The following is a 26,738-nucleotide window of genomic DNA, read 5'->3' as shown; positions in this document are numbered from 1 at the left end:
ACGGAATATCTTTATGGCTCACTGTTTAACAAGAAAAAATATCGGCTTCTATTCGGTCTACATTTTTCATCTACCGGATAGTGGGCCCCTGAGAACTCTGGCACCGTTTTGTAATATTTATTTATTTTATATTTACATTTATTGTATAAATGGGAGGCCATGACATTTAAGGCATAATAATTCTACAATTGTTAGTAAATTATACAAACCTGTGGATATCCAGTCATTTTGGGCATCAAAAAGAAGTTGAAGGAAAAGGGTTTTGGTCTGATAAAGTGATAATGATGTACCTTCCATGTTCAAATCATGTATACTTAAAGGTAGGGTAAGTGATTTTCTTTGGTTAAAATAACTGCTCTATATTCTGATAGTACCTATTGCTTAGAGTGTTTGTTCAGTAACGGGTTTCCATGTTTCTCCATGTTTCTCCTGCTCTTTATTAAACAGATTTTTTGTTTTAGATCAGGATACTAATTTTATCCAATCAGGATAGAGAACTCAGACAGGATACAGATTAAACAAGTGAAATTGGAAGTGATGACGCATAGAAATGATCAGACAAAATTGAAACTGCAACACTATAAAAATGAGGCTGATAAATGGGTACTCTCTCCTGATTGGCTGACATTTTGTCACCTACCTGGAAAAAGCATTTTCTGTTAAAGAGCTGGAGAGACAGAAAGACCACTGTTACTGAATAAACACTCTATAGCAATGATTACATCACAATATAGTGCTTTAACAAAAAGCTTATACTTTTCACCTAAAAATATCACTTACCCTACCTAACATTATTCCTGACAATTTTCCAAAGCATACGTTTATTCTTTTATTTTGTATTTTGGGAAAAAAGCCAACTCGACCTGTATTCGTGCTTAAATGCAATAGATCTATGTAATGGGGGATATTCCCACATATCATGAACATGTGTAAAAGTGTGCACTGTAGGAAAAAAAGAACAGTACTGAATACCAACTGTCACTTTCATTCTAGAAACCTTAAGCAGTGTACGGTGGGCAGTAAAAGGGGAAGAAGGACTCCAAGGAAGAGCAGGACAAAACGGCTCAAAGACGTCGCTCGAAACAGGTGCCTCACCAAGCAGCCACGCTTGGATGACAGCGGCCTTCACAGCATCTCCAACCTTCACAGTGACCCCAGCCCTCTCAGTGACCCCAGCCTTCAGAGCGACACCCTTGACCCAAGCAACATCAGCTCATATAGCAACCCTGTGTGCAGTGAGGAGGATGGGTCTATTGTTGGATGCTTTGAGGTGAAGTCTCCTCCAAAACAGAGCGCAGCAAAGAAGAGGGCCTGTTTCAATGACTTATTTGCTCAAATATTTCACAAGAAGAGCTCGATTGTGCGAGAAAAAAGTTTGTAAGATCACTCAGGGTGTATTGTTACATTTTATGTATTGTCACATTTTATTCGGATGCCCATTAGCTGATGCTGACACCCCAGTCTTCCTGGGGTTCGTTGCAGGTTTGAATGTTAGTGATGCTGAAAATTACACTTTTGTTTATAAGTTCATACAGGGCAGGACTGAATATAATGGTTTTAACACTGTGATAGCGTAACACCTCTGTTTTATTTTCCATCTTATAGTTGTTGGGTATATATAGGTACAGTTGCAGTGATGCTTTTGATGTATCAAAACATGTGTTGGCACTGAATTCTTGAAGATGTGTCACTTATTGCACTTGATGCTTTTATTTTGAAGGCACAGTTATGTCATTTCTGCTGTTACTGATCTGTGGGTGTATTTGACATAGGAAGCTGTGAGCACCATGGATAGATTTGTGCTGTTTGCATACAGTTTACACTAGATCATTATTTTCATTTTTAGGTAGATATTGTAATTAAAGTAACATTTCCCTTCTCCAGCCAAGCATTTGAGTTCCTCATAGGAACAAAATGGGTATGTAATACTATGTATGTAATCTCTTCATCTCCAAATAAACTGATGCTTTACTGCTGTTAGCTTGCCTGCTAAGTCATTGGAAGGAATCTCTCCACAAGTGATAACAGCATACAGTATAATTAATTATCTATGCTATCTACGGTATATATCTATTGAACGTTTATACTGTAGGAACGGAGGCTTGGACTGGTATTTATTTCATTGCATCGTGAATGCATAGAATTTCTAGCGTTGCTTGTGTTATCAAGTTACAACAACAGAATCACATGGTAACGGGAAGAGTGGGCACCTAAACCTTGTGGGCACCTCAAAGTTAAATTGTCTATTTTCTCCCTCAAAATGTAAATAAAATAAAAAATAAAGATGCTTTAGTTTAGAAAATGGTCCTAAGTAAAGTCAAGTATACATGATGACATTTTTCTACAATTGTTGCTACACATTGCTACAACCTATGGGTAGCCATGTCAGTATGGGCTTAAACAAGAAGTTGAAGGGTCGATTTAGGTCTGATAATGAATGATGTACCATTACATTGCATGTTCAAATCAAGTATAGCCTACTTTATATGATTTTAGACCAATTTTTACATTTTGCCAATTTAACTTTGCCCACTCTTCTGATCACACGGGGAAAGCTGCACCCTCATGACTATTTATGTAAAAATACAAGTAATGTTTTGTGTTCTACAGCTACTGTAAAGTAACCTATTCACACATGTATGGATCCTTCAAAGTGTTTGTTTTCATATCATAATCTACTGTCCCCTTCATTGTCAAATTCATTTAAATACAATGCCTTTTTTTGACGTTGTAGGTACAACTGCTCAGTCAGTACCCCACACAAAATAAGAATAGGCTACCCATACAACTTACAGCTTTCAAAAAGGTGTAATGACATTGAACAATACCAAAGATATATTGAGTAATTGTTTTAGAAGTTACTTGTTTGTATCTACTGAGTTACTTTAAAGTATGGTGTTAATGTAGCGATGGGAACTCGATCATCTCATGTGACAGGCATGTTTATTAACTGGGTTGTTGGTGCATTGCTTCAAATCACATGTGTTGATAACATCCCTATCTCCAATGTGTGTGCTATCCTTCTGCGCTTGCAGAATGGCTCCCTTCCTTGTCTCCATACAATCTCCTCATTCCACCTCTGAGGTTGATGACAGCTGCAATGTGGGAAGTGGTTCGTCTGAGGAACATCAACCACTATGGAAAAGTTGAGGAGTTTGTGTCCATGATGGCTGAGGCCATTCCTGAGCTTTTAAGCAATAAACAGATGAGCCTGCTTATTTTGGGACTAAGAGCGAAGGTAAGAGGGTGGTTCTTTCTTCCAGAACTTTGTTAGATGTTCACCTATAGCTAAATAATTCCAATAACATTTGCCTAATAGACTCACTACTTAAGTCTAATTGAGCCCTACAAACTTTTCATAGTGGTTGTTGGATTGCTTAAATGCATTTAAAGATAATGAGGACTTTGACTTATTGTAGCTTATTGGGATTTTCTTTAACAATCTTAATTTACAATGCAGGTATATTTGTATCGCAGCCTTTATTAATTAGTGTTAATTCATAAGGAAATGACTACTGGTTCATTCCTCCTCCAGATGACTTTACAGCTGTTACGTTCAGAACACCCGGAGGATGTCAGGAGTGTTGAAACATACCTAGACAGACTCCAGCAATCATGCTCAAAACAGGTGTGTGATACTTGCCAGTAGGGCCGAAAATGTATCGAAACCAATAACCATAGTCTAATCCAGTGGCTCTCAATCTGTAGGTCGGGACCACCAGGGGGGTCCTCATGTGATTTTGGGGGGGGTCCCCAGATGACAGTAAAGTGACAATTTAAGGACTTTAAGACCTTTTTAATACCTAAAAAAAATAATGAAAAAAGAATTACTGCATCAAAAGCAATCAAAAAACTACACTATAAAAGCTGGTCAAACATTGGCCAAATTGTCAACTAATATTGGAAAGAGGCAACATTTTGAAAATAGCTGATCTACAAGATCACCACGCCTCGCAGATAATATTTATCTGTGGAACCGAGTCAAACTAAATGCAATGCCTCAACTCCTACCCCCCCACCTTGACAAGTGCTTGTCAGGGTGGGGGGTCCCTAGTTCAAATATGATTCTTTTGGGGGGTCACAGCCTGAAAAGGTTGAGAACCACTGGTCTAATCAAATAATCGATAAGCAAGGTTTTTTTTAAATATATATATATATATATATGTATTTTCTTATATGAATTAATCGACCAAAACATTTATCATTCTTTTACCAATTACTCACTAATGTAATATATCTTTCTTATATATATTACTTCATTGTACAATACAATGGTATGTGCAAAAATAGCTGATCTAGCTAATGCTTTGCGAAGCTCACAATGCATTACGTTACGATGCGTTGTAAGCTTGTAGATCAGCTATTTTCACTTTATTTTTTAATAATCGTTCAATAATCATAATCGAGGCAAAAGTTGGAAATAACCATGATATTGATTTGAAGTCATATCGCCCAGCCCTAGTTGCCAGTCTTGATTTTCAAATGGTGACTTGTTGTTGTATGTGATCAGCTGGTGAGATCTGTACTTTTTACTTTACAGGTTGAAACAGGAAATGAAACTCTTGAGCATAACTTCCTGAGGTTTGTTAAGAACCTTTTAGAAGACCCAGATGGGAGGGAACACTTCCTGAAGGTAAAACTGTGCTTAGTTCTAACCTTATCCTTTGGGATAAAGAGGAAGAATGATGTAGCAATTGAAAAGATGCTACAAATACTTCTGAATCATGCTAGGATTTAGGTTGATTTGATGTGCATTAATAAGCCAGCAATCTTTTCGCTTGGGGGTCCAGATGGGAAGTGGCACTTCCTTGACGTTTTGGCATCTTCATTTGGGACAGAAGCACTAGCAACTAGGTGTGTCAGTTAATCGAACTAATCTATACAATCGATTATGAATAATAAGCGATCATCTATATTTTAATAACATTCATTATCTTTCCCTATTTTGAGCATGTCATTATAGGCAAAATGTTTCATGTCGTTATAGCCGATCTACAAGCCCACAAGGCCACAACGCTCCGCGATGCGTTGTGAGCTTGAAGGTTATTTTCAAAATGTTTGCACAACACTGTAAGACCACTTTGGTAGAGGTTTGGTTTGTGTAGTTACCTTGCCATGATGTAATTCCAAAGGTGGGCAAGAAATCAAAAATAATTGCTCCATTGATTAGAAATTGATAATTCAAAATATGCTCCTCATTGACTTACATTGTACGGTAAAACAGCTCTCAAAGTCACTCTTTTAGCACATAAATGAACCCAAACATAGCTGATTCAGACAATATAGAGCATCACCAAACCCAGTACTGTTTTTTTTTTTTATAGAAATGTCAATTTCCTGTTGATTTTACTATTTGAAGATCTGGATCCGGATCCACGGATCCAGTCCAGGTTTTCTACTTATTAAAAATGGCAAAATCAACAGGAAGTTGACATTAAAAAAAAAAAAAAAAACAGTACTGGGTTTGGTGATGTTCTATATTGTCTGAATCAACTTTGTTTGCGTTTGTTTATGTGCTAAAAGAGTGACTTTGAGAGCTGTTTTACCATACAATGTAAGTCAATGAGGAGCATATTTTGAATTATCAATTTCTAATCAATGGAGCAATTATTTTTTATTTCTTGCTCACCTTTGGAGTTACATCATGGCAAGATAAATACACAACCCAAACCTCTACCAAAGTGGTCTTGCCCTTTAAGTGCTTAATCGATTCGTTGATGATTTTAATTTATTATATTATAAACACGCTTCTCGATTATTCGATTAATCAAAAAAGTAATCGGTAAAATAATCGCAATGAAAATAATCGATAGTTGCAACCCTTGTAGCAACAAATCGGGATGGACCTCTCCAGGCTAGCACTCTTTCACTTCACTGTTTCTGTTTGACAGAATGTGCTTCCTGTGGAATATGGTCCTGACTTTGATGCAGCGCTGGAGACAGTAGTCTGTGCGTTCTTCACCAGATTGGAGGAGCTGCTGCCAGTACCAGACTTCAAACAGGTACACAGACTAGACTCACTGCTGAATAAGGTGTGTGACCTCACTGTTAGTTTCAGAAACAAACTGTATTAGTATACAGTAGTCCATTGAAGTTGTATGTTCATTGTATTTTTACTTCGTTTTTTAAAGACTGCACTGTGGATCAGTGACACTCCTACTGTGCTAGAAGAGTTTGTGCAGTGTGTATCCAAAATGACTGACCTCAAAACGCTGCTCATTAGCAAGAAGTGCTTTGGAAAGCCGTCTAAGACAGAGATAAGTGGTATGTATGTATATTATGTACGTTTGAGTCCTGAGTTGTATGTAAATATATCATAACAGTCATCACAAGACTACAAAGGTGGAGAGAAGAGCGCTGCCTGGATACACAGTAAACATTTTGGTATAAAGAACTAAATTACTGGGAGGTGCTCTATAGTAGGGATTGAGCAAAAAACATGGCACTCCGGTGTCAGTTTTCCAGATAAAATGCCTTTATTAAATTGCCATGGTCATGGTGGAACAGATAAGAAAGTGCTCTGACTCGTTTTGGCTACAGACTTATCCAGAGTGACTTGCAAGTGTGAAATAAAAAATAACCAGATAAGCATGAGTTCTAGTTAACATGGAAAGTCACGTAGAGTGTCGAGAGAACAATGTAGTGCCTCGAAGAGGCTTGGATGCCGGGTAAACAATGAACCTAGCACAATCTAAATTAATCTAAATCACATCCTTAACATTTGTGGTTGAGAAAAACTAATCTAAGAAACAAAACAAGAGCACAAGTAACCAGGAAATATCTGCATAGTAAACTAGCATCAAGAAGGGCTTCAAGGAGAGTGAAGTGCTGCAGTATGTACTGTACATGGCCTTCATCATGGACACATTTCATCTACATAGCCTTGATCAGGGAGTTCACTCCCTGATCAAGGCCATGTAGCCCTAATATACGTCAGCATTTTAATCTGTTCCAACAGTTTAACTGTTGGGGTATTGTTGTATTTTGCTTTTAATCTTAATTTATAGTTACAAGTCTCAGGTGCGTGCGTGCGTGCAAACTCGCACACACAGACACAGTATATAGTGTATTTATGTCTGCATCACACATACATTGTGTGTGTATCCATTTGTCCTCTTTTATTCTCTGATAGTATCTTGTCCATCAGAAGATCGACTCTTCACCTCATTATCTCAACTTCCCTCATTGAGCGAGACCCATACATCCTACCAGACTACCTGCGACAGTGAACCAGAATCCTCTCTTCACTGTGAGAGCACATGCTTGGAGTTACAGGATGGAGTATGGCCACCTAACAAGGAAACACAGACTCTGGAAAGTGATGTTACAGGACAGACAGAGGACATACAGAGAAAAAATGTTGATGAATTAGACATAGTGGAGTGTGACAACCAATCCTCAGATAGCACCCAGGCTCCTTCAACCTCATTTGAAGTTTCTACATCCTCTACCTCTGTGATTGGGACCCCACGGCAACGGGTCGCCCACAAATGCCCTCAGTGTGGGAAATGCTACATTTACCGCTATGAGCTTCTCGAGCATCAGAGGCTTCACACAGGGGAAAACCCTTACAAGTGCTCCCAGTGTGGAAAGGCGTTCAGGAGAACCTCCGACTTGTCCACTCACAGGCGCATGCAGTGCACAAAAGCGGCATATATCTGCATCAAGTGCGGTAACAGCTTTGAATCCATACAGGATAAGTTTAGACACCAGTGCCCTCAACAGGTCCAAAGGTTTGACTGTCCCCAGTGTGGGAAAAGCTTCAAGAAAATGTATTTGCTGGGAAAGCACCAGCTCACTCACACCCAAGACCGTATTTTCAAGTGCAAACAGTGCGGGGAAGCCTACCCCAGCATGAGTGAACTTAGAAGCCACCAGAGGATTCATCCTCCGGAACAGTCCAACCAGTGCATGCAATGTGGTAAATTCTTCAGTTCTAGCGCGTGTCTGGCAGCTCACGAATTGCGTCACAACCAGCAGAGAACTCAGATCTGTGCTCGCTGTGGGAAAGGATTTAAGAATAAATACGATCTGAACCTTCACATGCGCAGTCATACAGGCGAGCGACCGTTTCAGTGCACCTACTGTGGAAAACGTTTCTCTGTGTCAGGAAATCTGAACATACACATAAGGACACACACAGGGGAGAAACCCTATCTATGCTCCGACTGCGGCAAGGCTTTTGTTTCAGCCGGTGAACTGCAGATCCACAGACGCACCCACACAGGGGAAAAGCCGTACAAATGTTCTGTGTGCGCTAAAGGCTTCACCATGGCAAGTAAACTAACACTTCACATGCGCGTCCACACAGGGGAACGGCCATATGTGTGCACAGAATGTGGGAAGGGATTTTCACGTGGCAGCGAATTGAAAAAACATACACTCAATCACTCAGGGGTGAGACCCTATGCTTGTCAACTATGTGCAAAGACATATACATGCCTCAATCACCTAAAGAGGCACTTGAAAACCCACAGAAAACTCAGATTCACTTAGTTCCACACAGGTGCTAACAAAATACACCACCATTGCTGAGATTCAATAAAGGTCCATCTATTCCCATGTATTGTGAGCCTAAACCATTACCTGATGTAGGTGTATAAAAGCTATGTTCTGCTAATAATGTGAAGGCTCTATAACTTAATACATTACGCCGTTGCTTCTCCAAAGGCCTTCACGTCTCAGAAGTGTGACTTTGTCTGCATGCATGCATGGCAGGGTGTTTGTAATTGGTCGTGCGTGTACAAAATAACTGAAGAACGGACATGAGGGACTTTCACTAAACTTGGTGGAAATAATCAGTAGATGTTCACTTTTGTGCCATCTTGGTCAAAATTGCATAATATCCCAAGTCCCAGGAAAGGAGAGATGTAATGTCGAGAACAATATGTTGATGCGGGACGGGCGTGATTTGCATCCTCGAGTCAAGTGCATCTTTAATCACTTTGTGTTTGATTTTACTGCCTTTTGATACATTCATTCTTTAAGATGAAGGTTTGAAAAAGCTTGAAGTGCACTTGTTAGGCCATTCATCATGTAATACTTATCACCAATATGTCACCAGTACTAGCATCTACAGTATGTTCAGCCAGAAACTTGCTAGCCGAAATATAGTTTTAAACTACTTATTGAGTTGGCCACATGCTTGTGTCTATATTCTGTAAATATTAATAAATTGTATATGGGACTACACTTTACAATGACCGAAGCATTAACTTTTATTAACAGGTGAATTGGATTTGATTGTTACCTAGGCCTAATCTATAGTCATTCTATATGGAATAGGCCACATGCATTTAAGTGCAGTCTACAATTTAGGCATTTAGCAGACAGCGTTACCCACAAATGTATACAAAAGGTGCTAAAAGGATAACACAAAAAACGATATATTTAGTTATTCAGTGGTGTAAAGTACTAAGTACATTACTCAAGTACTGTACTTAAGTACAATTTTGAGGTATTTTTTTTTACTTTACTGGAGTAAAGTTCAACCCTATATACATTTTGGCTATTTGAAAATAGCCGATCTACAAGCTCACAATGCGTCGCGAATCTCGCGATGCCACACATTGTGAGCTTGTAGATCTGCTATTTTCAAAGGATTTTTGAAAACTTGTGAAATGGGACATTCTGCATTATGAGTACTTTATAGTAGCCTACTACTTTTAAGTACATTTTGATACCAACACTTTTGCACTTTTACTCAAGTACATTTTGAATTCCGGACTTTTATTTGTAAAGAGTATTTCTACAATTGCAGTATTGATACTTTTAAGCTGTGGTCCTTGAGGGGGTTCCAGGGGGTCCTCAGTCAAATTAATAGTTAGGAACCAAATTGACCCATGTGTCTGTAACTCTGAGTGTACAAATTGATACACTCTCAGAGTTAAATGAACACTAATGATGATACCCTGGCATATCTTTTCAAATGGGGGTCCATGGGCTAATATGTGTCAATGTGGGGGTCCTTGATGCAAAAAAAGGTTGAAAACCACTGCTTTTAAGTAAAACATTTGAGTACTTTTTTCCACTGAGTGGCCGCCCGCCTAAGCCGGGCGGCCCTGCAACGCAAAACAAACCCACCCAAACGAACCCACCCCTGTGTGACGAACGTACCCTCGGCTCGGGGAACAATTTGTTTCAGGAAGAAGTTGGCGCCTGAAGCCCTGTCTGCTGTTAGCAGATCCTCCAACTATCACTATGAAACATTTCTCACTCTAATTCATCCTATTGCGCTCGCAGCCGCAACCAGAGGACACAGAAAATGAACGAGATGGGTATGTGACGGCTGGCCTTGGGCTTTAAATTGTTCTTTTTGGACGCATCGGCGTGGCTAGCAGGCTAGCATAAGCTAACGGCGAACAGCGGGAGGATAGGCCTGGACTAATCCCTGGAACGAACAGTGTTGCCATGTCCGCTAATTATAAGCGACTTTGGGCTTTTTCCCTGTAAAGTTGCTTGTAAATATTGGTGGTTTTGGGGGCTTGTTTCTTAACTGTAGTTGCTTATTTGGGCATTTTTCCTTATAAACCAGTGGTTCTCAAACATTTTCATGGCAAGCACCCCCATATTAATATACATATTTGTCCACAGACCTCACATCCGAAAATATTTTGTGCCAGGGACTTGTGTTGTAAAAATGTTCCAGAATGACCACTCTTTTTCAAGATTTTGCCTTTTTTTTTTTGTTGTTGTTGAAAATAGCAGATCTGCAAGCTCACTCGTCGCGACGCGTTGTGAGCTTGTAGATCTAGTCGCTTCTTTTTGGCTTATTTTCATAAACCTGGTTGCTTGTTTCTCTCGCAAAACCTGGCAACACTGCCTGGAAGGCGCATTGTTTAGTAGAAAGAAGAACAGTTTTGCTGCTGTGTGGTTTCACCGCCATGCTGGACCACAGGCCTGATGTGCTAACCTATGGTGCTAACGTGTTAGATATATAGAAATACGTTACACATAGTATACCGCCTATTACTGTCTGTAAACCCAAGTTACAACGAGTGACTTGGCACGCAATAATCGCAAATGAGTAACTGTTTAACTCGACTTGGCTTTAAATACAAGCGTAGTACAAATACAAAATGTGCGTTAAGTTTGGTGAGCAAGACAAGCAGCTGCAGGCTTCACGTTCAATGTTGCCAGATCTTGCGAGAGAAACAAGCAACCATCTATGAAAACAAGCCCAAAATTAATTGGCTGTAAGGCTATTTGAAAATAACCGATCCACAAGCTCACAACGCGTCGGTATGACAACACAAATCTGGTATGGGGTCCCTGGCACAAAACATTTTCAGATGGGGGACACACGGATAAATGGGGGTCCTGGATATGAAAATGGTTGAGAACCACTGGTTTGAACAACATTTAGGAAGCGAGTCCAAAAAAACCGCAATCCGCAAATAACCAATATTTACAAGCAACTTTACAGGAAAAACAAGCCCGAAGTCGCTCATAATAAGCGGACATGGCAACACTGTTCACGTTACGGCAAGTCAAGTGGACTCATCATGAATGATCAGCAGCTTAATTGTACTTCGTAGTACGACAGTGTCGCATGGCAAAACACATACAACGCAGCCACGATTTTCCACGATTGAAACGTATTTACATGCATGTTATTAGGCTGAGTATCAGTCACCAATAGAATCCCAACCAGAATGTAGACTATATGAGTGCATCCCCACAGAGACATTTATATCGATTGGACATCTATAATTCGTCCATAAAGATGGATAATTGGGCGAAATGGAAAGAAGTAGGTTGTAATGATGAGATCGAAATGAAAAGAAGTTGGTTGTTATTATATCATCCAAACATCAATTAGGATGGGGATCATTTGTCACTGATACTAATTATTGTAATAAAATGACTGGACATATCGGTTATAATTGAGATACTTGTTGCTTATGACATTTTATTTACTATTTTAGTGTATCTGCCAGCACACTTAATACAAATCGAGGCTAGTTTAGTTTATGAAATGAACCCTAGGTGTGTCATAACTTGAGTAAATGTGCATTAGTCTGCCTAAGATTTGTCTAGTTTCCAGGCTAGTGTACTAACTAAGTGATTGCAACATACACAGTTTGTCACATTGTCTGATGAATTAATTTGATGCAAACCTAGCCCATAGATGTATTTTATCGAGTCTGACTTTTACTTGTGTATGCAAATGTCAAAATCTATGGTAGTCCTGATCCAATGCAAACCAAATCTGTCCACAGAGTTCAGTCTTCCCTTGTCATCCCTGGGGCTCCTGGTTCCACCACTCCGACTGATGTCAGCGGTGATGTGGGAGGTGGTACGTCAGAGGAACATAAAGCATTATGGGAAACTTGAGGAGTTTGTGTCCATGGTAACTGATGCAGTTCCGGAACTTATGAGCAAAAGAGAGGGGAGATTACTCTCTTTGGGACTGAGAGCGAGAGTAAGTGATTATCTGGTGTTATTGTAAAGTGAAACTCTTGTCACACACACAATTTTGGTGGTTTAATTGAAATTGTTTGACCATTCGGAGCATGGCAGGCATCCGGAACGCCTGACCGTTGGGATCTGATTGATTCTGGAGAACCACTGATCCGATCGACTAGACAGTTTTGACACCCGACACTGCTCTCCAATGGGTCCTCCCTTGCACCCACCTGTTCTCTTTAACAAGAGTTGCCTCTGAAATTGTCATGATCGAAAATACATGATCTATTGGGGACAGTAGTAATAGTTGTCCCGTCTCTGATTTCTGCAACATTTTGATATTTTAGGAGGCATTTGCACCATTATGTTTCTCATTGTACGTATGAATCCATTTATATCTTTCAAGGTGTAATTACAGAACGCAGTGTTGTCAAGATTAACAGTCTATTTATATTTTACTTAGTTATGAAACATAACTTTTTTTCGTGGCATTGCATTCATTTGCTAACTGGAGCTTTATAACGTCAGAGCAATTGCAGGCAGTTGTTCAGCAGTTGTTGGTCATCAAAGCTTGAAACTACCACAGCTGTTTAGTAAATGTGAAATGGAAGAAGAATGTGATGATAATTTAGTAGTAATAGTAACTGGTGTGATTGAATTACTCCCTAGACGACTCTTGAGCTACTACGTTCCGAACACCCTGAAGATCTTAAGGCTGTTGAGACTCACCTTGACAGAATCCGATCATCCTGTATAGAAGAGGTAAGTGACATTACCTGGTTTATTAAATTGTACTGTCATACTGCAACTGCACTCTGAATGTGATTTCTGTCTTGTGATCCAGACAACTGATACTGTTATTGAGGCACCTGAAGCCAACTTCATGAAGCTGGTTCAAGGCCTCATTGAAGACACAGACGGACGGGAACATTTTCTCAAGGTGAAACGCAGCTTGTTCAGCTCGATATGGTAGACCCTATATAAGCAGTTCAGTGGCTAATTATGGTGTTTTAATTTGTCAATGATTTCCATGTTGTAGCAGCACTTTCCTTCAAAATGAACCAGTTAAAATGATTGACATCTGAAAGCTGCCCCTTACAGTCGATTGTATTTGCAGCTAGGTGCCTCGCTTAAGAGGCTGTTGCTGAGGGCAATTGTGTTACTGTTCCAACTTTGACTCTTCCATTTATTTCCACCCTCCAGGAATTATTTATATATCCATGAATTTCAGATGACAACATCTATTCATAGTTAGACTTCATCCATCTTCATGATAAAATAACCCTGTCAACAAACAGGATTCTTAATATTTTCTTCTCTCTGGCAGAATGTGTTCCCTGTAGAGTATGGCCCTGACTTTGATACAGCACTGGAGACTCTGGTCTGCGAGTTCTTCACCAGACTGGAGGAGCTGCTGCCAGTACCAGACTTCAAACAGGTATACAAATCATTACAGTAGTACAGAAATTAATTAAACTTAGTGAGACATTTTTATTTTAACCTTTTTGTTTTTGTGCCCTTCTCATGCATAGACTGCATCGTGGATCAGTGCTGCCCCTTCTGTTCTAGAGGAGTACATGCAGTGTGTCTCCAATGGAGATGACCTAAAATTTCTTCTTCAGAGCAAACAGTGCCATGGGAAACTAGCCAAGAGCACAGTTGGTAAGATAGATACAGTACATAGCAATATTATATTGACACTGGTGGCATTGAGGACATACTGTAGAACTTACTGTTTTCTTCAATGGTCTTTCACACAGCTCCGTTTCAGTCTGAAGATCTTCTTGTCCCCTCCCTTTCACTTCCTCCCTCACTGGAAGTGGCCATCGCTTCCCACCCAAGTGCGTGCGATGATGAAAACAGTGACGTTCAACAAATTGTCATGTTTGACGAGGAGCTGTCAACAAACTCTCAAGTTCCCTCGACCTCAACTGACTTTCCCGAATCCCCCAAGAGTAATGTCGTCACATCACGGCGGAGGCGGCAGCTGGGAATGCATAAATGCCCGGAGTGTGACAAGTGCTTCAAGCATCACTCTGTCTTCATTGAGCACCAAAGAGTTCATACTGGTCTGCAGCCGTACAACTGCTCTGAGTGCGGGAGAGCCTTCAGAACGGCAACCCTACTGGCTGGACACAGGCTCCGCAAGTGTAAGAACGCAGCGTATCTGTGCATTAAATGTGGGAACAGTTTTCCAACTTCGCTGGAGAAATTTAGACACCAGTGCCCAAAGCGGGGCCGAAGCCATGACTGTACACACTGCGGAAAGAGTTTCCAGAAGTCAAGCAATCTGAAAGAGCACCTGCTAACTCATGTCCAAAGCCGCCTTTTCAAGTGTAGTCATTGCGGAGAGGGTTTTTCAGGAATAGGTGAATTAAAGTACCATCAGCAGATCGATCATGATAAGCCTTACCATTGCAAGCAATGTGGGAAGAGCTTTATCTCCTCAAAGTGTCTGACTAAACACCAACAGCGCCACGAGCAGGTTGGTGAAATGGAGACTGCCAAGCTAATGAGAGGAAGAAAACATAAAAGCATTACTCATCGCACAACCTCCACAACGTTATCCTCCCGGAAGACCAGTGCTAAGGCTGTCTATCCACGCGGACGAGTCACCCATAATTGCCTGCAGTGTGGGAGGAGCTTTAAGTATCGATTTGAATTTCTGGAACATCAGAGGTTCCACAGTGCAGTGAAGCCTTACAAGTGCTCACAGTGTGGCAAGGCCTTCAGATCGGAAGCTCACCTGTCCGGGCACAGGAAAAGAAAGTGCAAGAACGCTTCTCATATATGCACCAAGTGTGGGTGCCAGTTTAGATCCCTACATGAACGTGTCCGACATCAGTGCATGCAACTGCTGACCAAATATGAGTGCTCCCACTGTGGCAAGACCTTCAAGATGGCCCACATGCTGAGGAACCACCAGATGAGTGAACACCAGCTTCCCTACAGTCCGAATCATCGCTTCAGGTGCAGATACTGCGACGGGACCTTCCCTGGAATCAGCGAGCTGAAGTACCACCAGAGGGTTGATCATGAAAAGCCCTACCAGTGTCAGGAATGCGGGAAGAGCTTCCTTTCTGAAAAATGCTTGTCAAATCATGAGTTGCGCCACAACGATGAGCGGCCAGAGGATTGTCTCGTCTGCGGCAGAGGTTTCAGAAACCGCTACGACCTGAAGCAGCACATGCGTACACACACGGGAGAGCGGCCTTATCAGTGTACACACTGTTCACAGTGCTTCTCGACAGCTGGAGGACTGAGGAGCCACACAAGGGTTCACACTGGAGAAAAGCCACACATTTGTCCAGACTGCGGCAAAGCTTTCTCCCAGATGGGTGCAATGCGTACCCACAGATTCACCCACACGGGAGAGAGGCCATTCAAGTGTGGGGTGTGTGGCAAGGGGTTCACCATGGCGCATAAAGTGACCGTTCACATGCGAACGCATACGGGAGAGAGACCCTACATCTGCTCTCAGTGTGGTAAGGCCTTCTCAGATGGCAGTGTGCTAAAACAACACATGCTGAACCACTCTGGAGTGAGACCCTACCATTGTCAGATCTGTCCCAAGACTTACACATGTCTTAATCACCTGAGAAGGCACTTAAAAAGTCATTCTAACCTGAACTGACTCCAAACAGGAATGAACTCTAAATATAGGTCTGTCACAGAGTATTTGGAATTGTTTCTACTGATTACAAGGACCACACCACCACTTTGAAGGACCCACCTGCCTTTACATAATTTGAATACCTGTCTTTCCCCCCATTTCTGTATTAACGTATTTAGAGACAGTGAGCAGAGAGACGAGGATGGCAGGAGAGAGAGGGGGGATCACAGAGCCTCGGTCGAATTCGAACTTGGACAATCTGTGGGAAGGACTTAAGCCTTATTTATGTGGTATGCGTTCTTATTCAGTGATCCATCGATGTGCCCTGTACCCTCTCATTTTACAAAAGTTAGACATTTTCTTTGCTTTGTCAGGGACATGAATGATCATTTCATCGCGTTCTTTTGTTGTCACTCCTTTTATTGAGGCATGACGGCAGCATATACTGTAAATGATTGGAGAACACTCTTGATTACATGTAATCTATGTGGCTTGGGATTGAGAATCATGTTGATGTTGACCAATCAAATGAAACACTGTATGAAGGGATATGGAATATGGCTGCCATTAGAGGCGATGGTAATATTTGATCTTCACTTAACCAGTACTATTGCCGTTCTTGTAGGAATAAAGCGGGGATGTTCTTTAAAAAAAACTGGGCCCTATTTTTTGATCATTTGAACCATAAACAAAGGGTTGGTGAAAATGTTTTGAATTGGTCCCTTTGGTTAGCCTGGTAAACCCCCCCTCCCTCCAGAAATCTCATTTGAATTTGATTTCAGGAAGGAGTCTGGGATTGCACATGGAGTAGAGCTGCCCGGTTTGCGAACCAATCAGCGGCTGCTAGGGGCGGGATCATCCAATCACCTGCCAAGTATCTTGAAAAAATGAAACGCTGTTTGTCATCGATTCTGCTACCGGAGTCTCAGATCGAAGTAGGCTGTGAAACAAAATGTGTGTCGCAAGCTTCTTCTATTTGACAGAGTCAGGTTACCCTTTGGTTGCCTCCGGACGTTAAAGGCCATTTTCAACCTATCTTCATAGAATTGGTCCTCCTACTCACTAATGCTCGTGATAATATGGTAAAAATAAATCCTACTTGGTCTATGTCTCAGAGGAGGGCTGTGGACAGTTAGAAACCCACTTACCAGTGACATCATCAATTGGGAATCCAAGCTAATAGAAACTACAGGCGTTCTCTTCCTGTAATGCTATACTGGAAGCAATTGGTCTCGCATTCATAACATTTAAATGTTTAAATCTTGTCTGAAATTACCAAACATGCCTACCTATAATTATTTTTACCTGTGGAGACCACTGGAGTATAGTTTTCAGACAGATATAAGAATAGTTTTACACCAATCCTTGGTTTGTGGACCAAGTGATCTAAAAATTGTTCCCTGGTAAAAAGCTAAACAGACAAAACAATCCCCTATTTTTCCTATTAGGCTTGGTCCTTTTTTGTTGTTGCTTCCTTTAGTTTGATACATTGTAATACATTTAGATATAAAGGATATTGTGAAATTTGGATCATGAACATTGTATTGATGGAAATGTTATATATTTTTGGGAAGATCACTGATATAAAAAAAAATAAGACTGATCTCTGTAAATACGAAGGAGGGAAAAAAACATGAATGGAGAGAGTTTAATGGTTGGACGTTGATTGATTCAAATAACTGGTAAAGTTTAGCCCTTTGGGTCTATTTTCTATAGTTTTCAAGCTGTGTTGCTTTCAAAATAAAAGTACAACCTTTGTCAGGCAACATGTAGTTTATACTTTTTGCATGATGATTGAATGTATTTTAAATTAACAAAATACTTATATTGCTTAAGTAAGTTTGCACATACTGTACAAAGACACTGACCTGGTACAGGTAGTTGCTTGCTTACAAATAAAAAAAAGATAAAAGTAAAACTCAAAATGGAAATTAGGGGTCTTGTGTCCAGTGTGCGTATTATCACTCAAAGAGCCTGACTGCTTGAACTGTCAGAACATGGGTAGTAAGTATAACCACAGATATACAGTGATACATAGGCTATGTATCCAAATAATATGAACTTATTAAAGAAAATTGTAATTCTACCAGGTAGAAAGGAGAAATCTGTATGGATTCTATAAATGGAACAACATTTGTATACAGAATTAACAATCAGCTGTGCACATGGTTTAGTTAAAATGTCACTAGGTGGCAGTAAGTGACCAGTATCTTCTATATCTAACTTGATCGATCTTCATGCATAATTACTTACAGGCAGCCCCAGGGGCTGGTTGAGGGAATCTTGAGCAGATGGTGAGCTTGATCCTTGGAAGTCCCTTATCCCTCTTGGCACCTTTCCAGTACAGTACAGACTGAAAGATACTCATTGAAATATCCAGATGTGTCTGCAAAATTAGGATTGAGCCGAAATCTGTCCACTAGTTCATCCTTCGTCTCATTTAACTCTTTATTATAGCTTAAGTTCCCCCCATATTAATTACTGTAATATTGTTTGGGCTGCTACATATCCATCATATCTAACAAAATTACTGATCATTCAAAAGAGCTTTTTGCAAAAAATGCAAACAAGACATTCCCTATTCTTTTCAAAAAAAAATTGTGTTACTTCTGACATTCACTCCTACCCCACAAGGAAAAGAGATGATTTTAATTTACCTTTTTGTCGAACATCAATCTTTCATCAAATTTAGAGGCCCTCATTTGTGGATCTCTCTAGATGCATCACTTAAGTCATCACTATCCTTGGGAATATTTAATAAACATCTAAAACAATATCTAATTTCTTCCTCACTGTAGTCCATATGATTTAGTTCTGATGTGTAATCTTTACAAATGTTTACAATGTGCACTGCATGCTGCTCCCCTTGCAGTAAACTTGTATTATTTTGAATTGTTCTTATTGAACTTTTAATCTATGTTAATTAATGACCTCTTCCATTAAGGAAAGGATTCCAAACAAGCCTGCGGCTTCTTCCTTTCCTCGCACATTAACTTGTTTTCTTCCAGAAAATGTTATAACAATGTGCTAATAAACTAAACTAGTGGTATCGGCCCAAGGAACCATCACGCCAGAAGGAAATGTTTGGATCGGGGCGGTGCACCTGATCTGGCGCAGCGCTCAGGTCCTGGACCTGGTGAGACGAAGGAGGAGCCCGGCCAGGAGACAACCCACAGAGCCTAGTCCCTCCACGTGCCAGAGCCTCCCCGAGTCCCGGCAGAGTACTTCCGGGGAAGCGGACTGCCCTGTCTTTCCCTATAGGACTGACCGTGGGTGCTTCTGGGACTTTAGTCGGGGCTTGATCAACCCTGGCTGGGTCACCTGGGCGAGGGTGTATGTTGTATGTTGCGAGACCCGAAACACCCTATGACCCCAGGCTACAACACTGATGATACGTCCCAGTTGCATCCATGTGATGTTTTTCTTTATCAGTTATTCTATTTATAGTGGCTCATAGGAATTTTTAGACTACGTGACAACCAGGAATAGTTTGGTGACCACAGGAGAGACTGTTGACAGCCGGAATGTAGACGGCATCCCGGGAGCAGTATGGGTTAGCGCCCCCATGCTGTGTCTTCCGTGAGGAAGAAGCCCAACAAACCCGCGGTGAGGCCTTTAGGAGGGCCATTCCAGCGTACCGCAATCGGGGCTAATACCATTAGACGGCCCAATCTAGTGGTATCGGCCCAAGGAACCATCACGCCAGAAGGAAATGTTTGGATCGGGGCGGTGCACCTGATATGGCGCAGCGCTCAGGTCCTGGACCTGGTGAGACGAAGGAGGAGCCCGGCCAGGAGACAACCCACAGAGCCTAGTCCCTCCACGTGCCAGAGCCTCCCCGAGTCCCGGCAGAGTACTTCGGGAGAAGCGGACTGCCCTGTCTTTCCCTATAGGACTGACCGTGGGTGCTACTGGGACGTTAGTCGGGGCTTGATCAACCCTGGCTGGGTCACCTGGGCGAGGGTGTATGTTGTATGTTGCGAGACCCGAAACACCCTATGACCCCAGGCTACAACACTGATGATACGTCCCAGTTGCATCCATGTGATGTTTTTCTTTATCAACTAAACTAAACTAAAGAGGTCAAAGACCTAACTGATGAGGGCCTGTTTATCCCCAGGAAGTTCATTAGACCATTTCCTGTCATTAACTTAATTCAGATGGGGCTCTTTGGAATTTTAATTTGGCTGCCATTTCCTTATGTTTTGTCCAGCACTCGGCAACATGCAAACAAATGGCCAAAAAGGACATTTATACTTTGCCGTCGTGCGCTGAACATAGCAGATCTACAAGCTCTCCAAAGTGTTGAATCTGTGATGCTTTGTGAGTTTGTAGATCTGCTATTTTCAGCATGCGACTCTGTCATACAACTAAATATAACCATAACATTAAAAACTACTCTGCTGCATTTGTGTGGTACAGTTGGTAGAGTTGCTTTGACAGTGAAGTCTGACCTGTTCCCCACCTCCCCAATACAATTGCCTACATGTTTCATTATCAACAGGACCCCATAGACTAATGGACTGGATAACATTGTAACATCATGCAATAGTGCAATCTGAGAATAATCTGCTCCATCTGTGTGCTCTGCTGTGCTGGTTTTAATGTTCTGCCTCAGACTGCCTGGAATAGGGACAAAAAGAGGTTCAGAGGGTTTCAGCGTAATTTCTCTCTTATTTCACCATTCTCTCATCTCACTTCTTGTGGGATTTTCTTTCTTTTTTTGGGTCATTCATCATAATTTACGAATGAATATAGTCTTGACTTTCATGACCAATCAGTTCAATCAAATGGCTCGCTTGGATTAAATGAGGTGTGTTGTTGAAAAGCCACTGGCCATGCTGGATATATTCACTCACTGCAGTCAGCCATAGCACCACACATTACAACTGAATAGGGGTGAAAGGTTAGGAAGATACCAACAGACCTGGACGGAGAGGCAGCTTTAAGGATGAGTTTTTAAATATATATATAGGCCTACATACATATTGATGGATCCAGAGTGATTTGCAGTCAAAGGGCCAGAATTCCAAGCATCTCCCCTGGCATCACACATGCTCTCCTCCTCAGTATTTCTGCAGAATTTCCTCCAAACTCAGAATTGAGCATGTCTCTTGTCTGCCAACAAAGACAAGAAGTTCTGCAGACCTTTGATGTTCGTATGCAAACTTTATATATTTTAAGACCTCTCTCTAACTGCTCTATGGCAGTAAAAAGCACATGTTGACGGGGCACAGTTCAGTTGAGGATACACAGTTAATTGCATGGAATGTTTATATGACCTAAGTTGAGTTGTTTGCAGGCAACATGTGTATTAATGTACACATTATTACACTGCTGTTGCACACTGTAATGTTTGATTGTTAAGTGATTTTAATCAATGTAACTGGCAGAAGTAGATCATAATGGGAGCACCAGAGTTCTCTCAATCACACAATATTGAAAGAGTTCTACTGGCAATACGAAGGCTATTGAGATTTGAATTATTTGTTTTGATTTTGTTAAAAGCAATATAAGTTTCAACACAATATATCTTCAACCCAGGATGTACACATAAAGCGTAATAAAACACTTATTTCCTGAAGATGTTGTTTTTGTCTGATAGTGCTGTTTCAAATCTGAATTTGTACAAGAATCAGAACAGCTACGAAAAAAATATCCAGCAGATTTACTGTGAGAGCTCAGTAATAAACAAAGATCATTACCAGATGTCTGTCTCTCTCTCTCTCTCTCTCTCTCTCTCTCTCTCTCTCTCTCTCTCTCTCTCTCTCTCTCTCTCTCTCTCTCTTTTATGCCCCCTCATCCCTCCCCCCTTCTCTTCAATAGTACTCCCCCCCTTGCACACACACACACACACACACACACACACACACACACACACACACACACACACACACACACACACACACACACACACACACACAAAACTGTTTTTTTCCTCCCTAAAAGAGTGACCTCAGTGGAAACTCTGAGTCCTGGCCAGACCTACTTCACAGCAACACATACAGTAAAGCACACACACATGTGTCCATAGCAACCGTATAGACAGCTACCCCCATCATTGCGTTGCCAAATGAACATTCTACTCTACACGCCTACACCTCTGCCTCCCTCCTTGGCACTGCATCCCCAATTTTCCCAGTCTTTCCAATGCCTTCTCCAGGCAGACCCCACCCCGACCACCTCCTCCAGCGTCCCTCCCAGCAAAATGAAAGACCACTAGATGGCAGTGTGGCTCCTTCTGAACCTCGGGGAAAAACACACATGATGCCAAGAACATCCTTCTGTTCCACCCCCCCCCCCCCCCCCCCCCCTCCTCCTCCTCTCTTTGACTCTTTCTTTTATGTGCAGGTCAGATCTGGACACTGAAGTGTACCAGATGTGTTGAGACTCCACCCACTCCCTGAAAGGAAGAGAGCAGGGAGACATGTACAGAGAGAGAGAGAGAGAGAGAGAGAGAGAGAGAGAGAGAGAGAGAGAGAGAGAGAGAGAGAGAGAGAGAGAGAGAAGAGATTAGAGAATGCTTCAAGATGTTTGGCAGCTGTTATTCGTTAAGCATGAGTGCTGAAAATTACGCCAGTCTGCATCTATTCAGTGTTGTTACATTTGTCTACATCTAATACAGTTTTTTCTTTCTCTCTCTCTCTCTCTCTCTCTCTCTCTCTCTCTCTCTCTCTCTCTTACAGTGAATCTTACATATGAATCAAGAATCATCCATTTTTAAATATAAGGAGGATATAGGCTGATAGCAATCAGAAATTAAGCCTGGTAGCTTATTTTCATTCTGAAAATGTTTGCATATGGAAGAAACAGTGGGCCCTGAGTAATAAGGAGGAATATAGGGATTGATTGATTGATGTACTTTGGCGATTCTGGTATTTAGAATTAGCTTTTTCCAGTGGTGGAAAGTAACTAAGTAGCCTACATTAATTACTAATAAGTACAATTTTGAGGTATTTGTACTTAACTTGAGTATTTTCAATTTCCAATACTTTTACTTCTACTCCACTACATATCCAAATATTGTACTTTTACTCCACTACATTTTGTAGATCGGCCATTTGAAAATAGCCGATCTACAAGCTCACAATGCGTTGCGATGCAACTTATTGTGAGCTTGTAGATCGGCTATTTTCAAAAGATTTGTATTCTGCATAATTCTGAACAATGAGTAGCCTACTTGGTACTTTCTACTTTTAGTAATTTAAGTAGCCTACATTTTGATGCCAATACTTTTGTAACCTACTTTTACTCAAGTAGTCTACATTTTGAATTCAGTTTTTCTACATTGCAGTATTGATACTTTTACTCAAGTTCAAAATGTGAGTACTTCTTCCACCACTGCTTTTTCTCCTGGCCTGTGCGCGTTACTGATACCTCCCTCCTTCCACAGAAAGCGCGTGAACTCCTCCTCCGCCTTCTCCTCGTCTCCAGGTCCTCTGCGCGCTCCGGGCTTCGCACTGGACAAACGGCGGATAAGAGCACTGGATCAACAAAAGTTACACTAAATTATCTAGAGGTAACGGGTTGCGGGTCGGAGTGGTTTGGTGTTTTTTGGGGGGTAGTAGGAGTTTAAAGTTAAAGTGTTTTTTTGCACTTCCACGACATGGAGACCGGAGGACTTCTCCTTGCGCTGCTGTGCGTCTTGGCTGGGGTGCGAGCGCAGGTCGTAAATAGACCCAAATTTGCGGGTAGGTTGAAGAAAAATATTTAATTTCCCCGAAAAAGTATATACTAAATGATCGTTAACGTGTAGCAGATCAGTTTGTGTGTGTACATAAAAGCGACATGTCTTTAATAAAGTTGAAGTCGCCACAGGAAAGAATCCAGATGTTCTCTCCTCTCAGGCTGATGTTAGTATAGCTCCTACTTCTGTGTCTTCAAAACCAAGCGCACAGTTGCAATAGCAACAGAACACGACTGTCAAGTTCACTGTGAGTAGGTCATGGTTTGGTTCAGCGATGATTATCATAACTATAAGCTAATGAGGTACTTGCAAGCTTATAGGTTTTGATTGTAATGTTGCTGTTGTTGCATTAGACATCAAACAACTGTGGACTAATATGAACTATAAGGGTGCAGGCCCTCTCTCATGCCATCATTTTGTCTGCTGCTGCATGGTGCTAATGAGTTACAGAAGGATGAAGACAGCCATCTTATGGATACAGACTAGCATAGGCCTACACCTGACCTGACCACCTCCTTCATGACACCAAAGACACGATTCCTCAGCTGATTCTGCTGATCTGTGGGCCTCCTCAATATAATTGATTATTGTACTGTATGTATGTATGTATGTATGTATGTATGTATGTATGTATGTATGTATGTATGTATGTATGTATGTATGTATGTATGTATGTATGTATGTATGTATGTATGTATGTATGTATGTATGTATGTATGTATGTATGTATGTATGTATGAACTCAATACTTTCTGGTATGCCTAGGCTACTTATCTTAATTTTGGATACCTTATGAAGCCAGCTTCATTGGTTGGTTGGTTTGTTGGTTGGATGGATGATGGCTGGATATGGATGGATGGATGGATGGTTGGATGGATGGATGGATTGCATAAAGATGATGGATGGATGGATGAATGGATGGGTGGGTGGGTGGGTGGATTGATTGATTGATTGATTGATTGATTGATTGATTGATTGATTGATTGATTGATTGATTGTTTGAAGTTTGATTAATTGATTGATTGATTGATAGATGAACTGAATGACCAACACTGGATTTATTTGGCTACCTTACGTCTGTGTGTGCAGAGTGTCCTGTCGACCTGTTCTTCGTGTTGGACACATCGGAGAGTGTTGCCCTGAGACCCAACTTTTATATTGAGCAGATCAAGGACTTCACCCAGCGCTTCATAGATCAACTCCAAGATATGTAAGAGACATGTACACTACAGCAGGGGGCCTGGTACCCGATTATGCCCCCTGCAGCCTTGTATATGAATGACATGCCTCAACTCAATGATTGTGTTGTTGACTGACTGTCAGTCAATCATTTGTTGTGTGTCATTTCTCAGGCGCCATCCATGTGATCGTTACCTGACGTGGAACTCCGGAGCGTTGCATTACAGTGACGAGGTCATCCTCGTACGCAGTCTTACTGACATCAGTGACACAGCGCTACGCCAGGAGCTGAAGAATGACATTGCCACCATCAAATACATCGGCAAGGGCACATACACTGACTGTGCTATCAAGAGAGCCCTCGCTGAGCTACTCATAGGGTAATGACAACACACACGCACACGCACACACACACACACACGCACGCACACACGCACGCACATACGCACGCACGCACACTCGCACACACGGACACATGCACACACGCACACGCACACACGCACACACACACACACACACACACACACACACACACACACACACACACACACACACACACACACACACACACACACACACACGCCTAGATGCTTTCCATGTAGACCAAACTAACTAGCAAAAGTTTGCTTATTCTCCATTAGTATTAGTCAGGTGGTGGGGTGAATACTTTTTTCATCCTTAAGGGCTGTGGACAGTTCAGAAAGCCTACCAGTGACATCATTGGTAGGCAGGTTTGGTCATTTCAAACAAGATTTTGAGCTTTTATTTGTTATTTTTGATGAATGCAAGAACAATGGCTTCTATTTCAGCATGCTAACTTTCCAGGAAGAGAGAGGTTTCTATTAGTTTGGAATCCCCATCGATGATATCACTGGTAGGCAGGGTACGAACAACTGTCCATAGCTCATCAATGGGGCACAGAGTGAGTAGACAGACATTGTGCTGTCTTCATCTGCCATGATCATTATTAAGGACCAATTATATGAAGATAAGATTGGCAATGAGTGAAAGTGCTTCTTTAACCACTTAAACTCTATATTTAGTTGACTTGAGTACCCTAGGGCTCTATACTAGGCCCCCTCCTGTTTCTGCTCTCCACTAAATATCTTTGCCGAAAATAGGCAACCTACAAACTCACAACACGTCACAATCTGCCAAATGTTCATACTAGGATAGGTTTCAAGTGGTTCAACTATCTTTAATCCTCTGACCTACAGTATCTGAGTCTTATGTATTATAATTTATCGTTTAATAAGTGTGCATTTGTCTTTACAGGGGTTCCCACTACCATGAGAACAAGTACATTGTAGTAATAACCGATGGTCATCCCATCACTGGTTACAAGGAGCCTTGTGGAGGTGTGCAGGAGGCTGCTAACGAAGCCAGACAACATGGTGTTAAAGTGTTCGCTGTCGCTATCTCCCCTGACCAGGAGGTATAACGCAGACACACACACACACACACACACACACACACACACACACACACACACACACACACACACACACACACACACACACACACACACACACACACACACATATATACATATAGCTGTACGTTCAATCTATGTGAAACACAAATTGAGCAAGTTATGTCACATTGGATGAACTGGTGCTGTTAGGGCCTGTTGCCAAAAGACATACAGAGGTCACCCTTAAATCATCCTGTGACATAATGTAATGCCTCAGCCTAAAAACATCCAGAAGGCAACTGAAAGCTCAGCGTCTCTTTGTGAGATTTTATTAACTCTTTTCCATGGAAAACTGAATAATTGCTAGAAGCAAGTCCTCAGTATGTTATCATCAGGAGAATATAGAAATGTTCGTAAACAGCTCTTTACTCTCAGGC

At 41.4% G+C, this 26,738-nt stretch overlaps 3 protein-coding genes across 4 annotated transcripts in view; all 3 read left to right on the top strand.

Moving 5' to 3' along the window:
* Positions 1–1,763: 1,763 nt before the first annotated feature.
* Positions 1,764–9,336, top strand: LOC311045346 (uncharacterized protein). Its single transcript, XM_084057190.1, has 7 exons — positions 1,764–1,918; positions 3,036–3,238; positions 3,536–3,628; positions 4,541–4,633; positions 5,892–6,002; positions 6,132–6,264; positions 7,133–9,336. Exons 1-7 carry the CDS (start codon positions 1,915–1,917, stop codon positions 8,494–8,496), a joined length of 2,001 nt encoding a protein of 666 aa, XP_083913316.1. The 5' UTR covers positions 1,764–1,914; the 3' UTR covers positions 8,497–9,336.
* An 804-nt stretch (positions 9,337–10,140) lies between these two features.
* LOC311044818 (uncharacterized protein) lies at positions 10,141–17,713 on the top strand. Of its 2 annotated transcripts, XR_014600743.1 has the most exons (8): positions 10,141–10,277; positions 12,222–12,424; positions 13,078–13,170; positions 13,253–13,348; positions 13,736–13,846; positions 13,941–14,070; positions 14,169–16,728; positions 17,007–17,713. XR_014600743.1 is itself a non-coding variant. In XM_084056629.1 (7 exons), the coding sequence occupies exons 1-7, from the start codon at positions 10,265–10,267 to the stop codon at positions 16,040–16,042; spliced, it is 2,520 nt and encodes an 839-aa protein (XP_083912755.1). In that variant the 5' UTR covers positions 10,141–10,264; the 3' UTR covers positions 16,043–17,713. The 2 variants fall into 2 exon arrangements, 1 of the variants encoding a protein (XP_083912755.1); XM_084056629.1 differs by having other exon boundaries at positions 14,169–17,713.
* Positions 17,714–23,440: 5,727 nt separating this feature from the next.
* The window catches only part of col6a1 (collagen, type VI, alpha 1), a 34,490-nt gene continuing 31,192 nt past the window's right edge, over positions 23,441–26,738 (top strand). The window contains exons 1-4 of the mRNA XM_084058383.1: positions 23,441–23,712; positions 24,798–24,918; positions 25,061–25,267; positions 26,163–26,322. Coding sequence (XP_083914509.1) covers positions 23,628–23,712; positions 24,798–24,918; positions 25,061–25,267; positions 26,163–26,322 — 573 coding nt within the window. The 5' untranslated portion in view covers positions 23,441–23,627. The remainder of the gene's footprint in view (positions 23,713–24,797; positions 24,919–25,060; positions 25,268–26,162; positions 26,323–26,738) is intronic.

The sequence above is a fragment of the Gymnoscopelus microlampas genome (genome assembly GCF_963454915.1).
Source record: "Gymnoscopelus microlampas genome assembly, chromosome: 5".
Taxonomy (NCBI): Eukaryota; Metazoa; Chordata; class Actinopteri; order Myctophiformes; family Myctophidae; genus Gymnoscopelus; species Gymnoscopelus microlampas.
Note: the sequence above shows the minus strand (reverse complement) of the source record. Positions and strands in the feature narration are given on the sequence as shown.